Genomic DNA, 4,613 nt, shown 5'->3' with positions numbered 1-4,613 from the left:
GTGCATCTCGACTACCGCGCGCCGGGTGGGGCGCGGGCCCCTGCAGCGTATAAAAAAACAGTCCCCCCCCCAAACATGGGTGGGGGGGTCCAAAATTTCCGCTCCCTGGGGGTGGGGGTTGGGGGGGGGGGGGGGGGTGCATATGCGCACGGAGTGGCTGCCAGATCTCAACCTCTCCCAAGAGCCTGGAGAAGAGGTTACAGATGGACAGGTCCTGAGGCTGGGCTCATTCCCTCCCTGCATGGAGCCTAGGGAGAGCTGCCACAGGCTGAGCTGCCTTGGGGACACTGGATGATTGACAAGCCAGTGCAGGGCAGGCCCACTCACTCCATGGTCCTTGCTGCTCTGGGCCTCAAGTTTCCTTCTAGGGAATGGACTAGGTCACAACAGCCTCACAGGGCTTCTGGGACAAGAGGCCACACAACAGGGAACTCCACAGTACAGACAGAAGATGCTACTTGGGGTCTGGGCCTATCAGCAGGTCTTGTCCTGGGTCTGTCTAGGGTGACCCACACTATCCTCCCCAACCCTCCTCCAGTGGTTTTTGAAAAAGAAAGGGGACATTTGATGAAATCTTTAATGAAACTGGAGGGGTGTGACAGTGTCAGGTGATGGGGTGGGCTTGAGGGCCAGGGTGATGGGCAGGGGCTGGGCAGGGTAGGGGTTCCTCTTCCTCGCAGCAACCCTCCCCCATCATCCCACTGTGGGGGAGCGTAGTGGAGAAGTGGAGCCATAAATATGTCCAGAATCTCGGAGGCACAGGGCACAGGGTTGTTGGAGTCTCAAAGAGGGGGCAAGGGTAGACCAGGGCCACCCTTGTCTGGGGGTCCTGGCTCCTTGGGTGGCCGGGGAGGTCCTGGGGGGTCCCCTGGCTTGCGACCATGCTTGCGGAAATAGCGGTAGCGCTGGACGTAGGCCCGTACCAGGTTGCTCACCTTGACAGGGTTGATCTCCCCGCTTTTGCTGTGGCAGATCTGGGGAGCCAGGAACAGCTGAGTTCCTGCCATCCCCAGGCCTCTCCACCCTGAACCAATGACTGTGCCAGCCCAACACCCCCTCTGGTCCTTGTGCCCTCATTCCCAGACCCCCACCCTCTCCACCTGGCCATCTCTGGCCTACCTTGTGGACGGCCTTCCTCAGGATGTCCTTGTACTCCTCCTTGGTGATGTCCTTCTTCTGGTAGTACGGTTTGATGGCCAGCTTTACCTCCTCCACTGCCCGCTCCTGCGTGTGCAGCTTTTTCAGATACTGATGGGGAAGGAGCAAGACAGACACAAGGACCGTGAGTCCTATGCCACCCTGGCCCTCGGCTCCCGTTGCCGCACTGGCCCCTGGTGTGGCCTAGCCAGAGTAGGGCAGTCTGGGGAAGACAGCCACCCTGGAAGGACCTCCAGCTCAGTGGACAATGGGATTCTAAAGCAACGAGCGGGAGAATCTGTTCCCCATCCCGTACCACACAGAAACCGACAGAAGAAAAGCAACGGAGTGCAGTAAGGCTGGCAGAGCAGGTCCCCGGGCCTGCAGTGCAGCACAGGAACATGAAGAAAAAGCCAGCCAAGCGAGGGCCACCTGCTTCCCATGCTGGAAGTCTGGGGCTTTTAGCAGGCCTGCTCTGCACCCTAGATGAGACATCGGGTGAGCGGCACCTTCAACCAGCAGTGCTGGGGCAGTGGACCAGAGCAAACCTGTCTAGAGCCCATATAAAGGAAACAGCCCGAGGCCTGGGGGTAACAGTCCTCCCTGTGTCTGCCCATAACCTCTTGCTTGGAACATTATCTCCCCTCCACCCTCAGCTTCCTGAGTGCTGGGACTACAGGTCTCAGCTACCATGCCCAGTGCTGTCATTTCTTGACTCTTCTCCCACTTACATAAAGGTGGAGCGCAACTGAGGAGCAAATTAGTGGGAGGAGGACAGCTATATAAAAATATGTATATAAGCCGGGCGTGGTGGCGCACACCTTTAATCCCAGCACTCAGGACATCTGGGGCTACAGGGAGACCCTGTCTCAAAAAGACCAAAAAAAAAAAAAAAAAGTATATACAAAGTATAACTGCATGTAGCTCTGTTTATGTGTGTGAAATCCCACTCCCCTCCCCGTCCTCTGGATGGAACCCAGGACCTCAAGCATCTAGGCAAGCATTCTATAGATGGTGGTATCTGTAGCCCTGTGGTTTTGTTAAATCTGTCCAGCACCTGGCACCCACTTTTCCCCATTTAGCCCATCTTTTGACTTGGGCTCCCCTTCTCCACGGCGTGCTCACCTTATCTGTGTCCCCACGTCCCTCTGAGCTGCTGCTGCCCTCTCTCTTGTCAGACGCAGGGGCCAGCCCAGTGGGGGTGGGAGGGGTAGAGCCACAGCCCCCCAGGGGGAGGCTGCCAGGAAGCAGGTAGCTGGAGGGGCCTGGGGGCAGACCCAGAGAAGTGGGTACAGGAGCTGGGGTCACCCCCAGACTGGAGGGTGGCTTCCGGTGGCTGAGGATCTGCGAGAAGAGAGTGTGATGAACCCAGAAAGGTGGAAGGGAAGAGGGGGACTTTGTTCCCCCTCTGTTCCCTCGGGTTTCCCAAAGGGGTGGGGCAACAGGCTCCTCTTCTGGCCAATACCTTGCCCCAAGGCCTGCTGGGAGTTGTAGTTCCTCTCCTACCCCGAGGCAATGGACAAAAGGGGCTGCGGGGACTCTTCCCCATGGGAGCCCACCTGGTTGGTGGCCTGGATCAGCTCCTGGGCCTTTGCTCGGCTTGCCAGGTTGGCTTCTTCCATCTTGAACAGCAGCGCAGTCACTGCAAGGTACGGAGGGGTGACGATGCGGAGATCAGGAGGGTAACACTGGCAACCCTCACCTAAGCCCCATGTTGCCAGCACCCTAGGTTGGCCACGTAAGGCCTCACTTCAGAACTCAAAGGGGCTTTGACCAAGAGTCACCACAGACACCCCTCCAACGTTCTTAGGACTGGAGAGGTGCAGGTGTGCCGGTTCGAGGAGCAGGCCAGGCGAGACAGTGCCTTGAAGAAGCATTCTGCCTCCTGACCCCTCGCCTCTCCCTACCACTGTGGTCCACTAGGAACACAGCGGCCTCAGTCATGTCGTCCGTTCTGGTGCTCTGTCCTGCCCAACTCTAGGCAAACCAATCTCCTAACCACCATCCGCTCCTCTTAGCTCCACCGGCCTCCCGGCGACCCAGGGGTGAAAAGCCCTGACCTATCACCCCGCCCACCCCTATCTACTCATTCCAAGCCATCTCCCTTCCCTGTCCCACCAGGGGACACTCACAGGCCAGGACGCCACTGGTGGTGCAGTCCACACCAGAGGGCAGGTTCCAGGGCAAAGGCGGGGGGAGTGTGGGCAGCTGGGAGACCCTCGCAGCTGGCCCATCCTCTGCGCCGGAGTCTCCGGCGGTAGACCCGGCACTGGGGGCGGTGCTCGGGGCGGCGGCGGCTGTGCTGGTGGCCGTAGTGGTAGCCGGCTGCTGCTCCTCCTCTTCTTCCTCCTCTTCCTCCTCCTCCTCCTCTTCCTCCTCCTCTGCAGCTACTCGGACCCCCGCCTCCTCACTGGCTTCCTCGGGCAGGAAGGAGACCTCCGGGGTCTTGCAGCTGCTGTCCACAGTCTGCGAGTCTGGAGTGAGGGCGGGCGGAGGCGGGGCTGCCTTGGGCGGTGGGGTACTGGGGGCTTTGGTGGCCCGCTCCTCCCCAGACCAGGACGTCTCCTCGGCCCCCTTGGCGCTGGCTGCCTGGCTGCAGCTGTCGGCCTTGGACTTCTTGAGCGAGCCAGGCCCGCTACTGGCCGCGCTGCTGCCCCCACTGCGGACCTTCTTCCTGGTCTTGGACGGCTTAGTCTTCCCCTTGGTCCCCTTGACTTTCTTGGCCCCAGCCTTGGCTTTGACCTTGGTCTTTTTGGGCTTGGTGCTGCCCGGGGCCACCTTGGCCACCTCGGCCGGAGCGCGCTCATCAGGCTTGAGGAACGGTGAGCGGCTCTCGCGGTCGCGGCTGAACTTGACCCCGATGGAGCCCAGGGCGGAGTCCTTGGCGGGTGTGGTGCTACTGACGCCCTCTCGGATGAGCACGGCCACCTTGGACTGCAGCTTCACCTTGCAGGATGAAGACGAGGACGAGGAGCCCGAGCCGCTGCTGAGCGGGGCCTTGGGCGGCGCAGGCCCTGGCGAGTCCTTGGGCCGCGTCTTCTTGGCGCGCTCGCGCTCTGCATCCGGCTTCCTCCTAGCGGCCTTTTCCCGGGCGCCCCCGCGCCGTCGCTCCTTGTCCCTGTCCCTGCGCTCGTCCGCGCTCAGCCCCTCAGAGTCATACAGCACCTCGCGCTTCGGTGACGCGGCGGGCGATGGCACGCGCTCGGCCTTGTCGGGCCGGCCCACCGTGATGGTCCGCTTGATGGCGAACAGGTCGTGGTCCGTCAGGTCCTGGATGGATGGCGGCACGGCCCCGCGGCGCCGGTCGCGCTCGGAGCCTGCAGATGCGGGTGGCTTGTCGGGCAGCTCGGCGCGCTTGTCCCCACGCGAGCGCGAGCGCTTCTTCTTCTTCTTGCCGCCATCACGGTGCTTCCCGCGGTGTCGCTCACGGCGCGAGGACGACGATGAGGACGCGGCCGGAGGCGGCGAGGCTGAGC

At 61.5% G+C, this 4,613-nt stretch overlaps 1 protein-coding gene across 1 annotated transcript in view; it reads right to left on the bottom strand.

Annotated features, from left to right (window-relative positions):
• Positions 1-563: 563 nt before the first annotated feature.
• Scaf1 (SR-related CTD associated factor 1) overlaps positions 564-4,613 on the bottom strand; it is a 15,478-nt gene continuing 11,428 nt past the window's right edge. Inside the window, exons 9-13 of the mRNA XM_008845226.3 lie at positions 3,270-4,607; positions 2,697-2,779; positions 2,263-2,481; positions 1,120-1,248; positions 564-974 (exon numbers count right to left, since the gene is read on the bottom strand). Coding sequence (XP_008843448.2) covers positions 783-974; positions 1,120-1,248; positions 2,263-2,481; positions 2,697-2,779; positions 3,270-4,607 — 1,961 coding nt within the window. The 3' untranslated portion in view covers positions 564-782. The remainder of the gene's footprint in view (positions 975-1,119; positions 1,249-2,262; positions 2,482-2,696; positions 2,780-3,269; positions 4,608-4,613) is intronic.

Source organism: Nannospalax galili, unplaced genomic scaffold (assembly GCF_000622305.1).
Source record: "Nannospalax galili isolate Female #2095 unplaced genomic scaffold, S.galili_v1.0 scaffold960, whole genome shotgun sequence".
NCBI lineage: Eukaryota > Metazoa > Chordata > Mammalia > Rodentia > Spalacidae > Nannospalax > Nannospalax galili.
The sequence above is the reverse complement of the archived record's forward strand: the minus strand, read 5'-3'. Positions and strand labels throughout refer to the sequence as shown.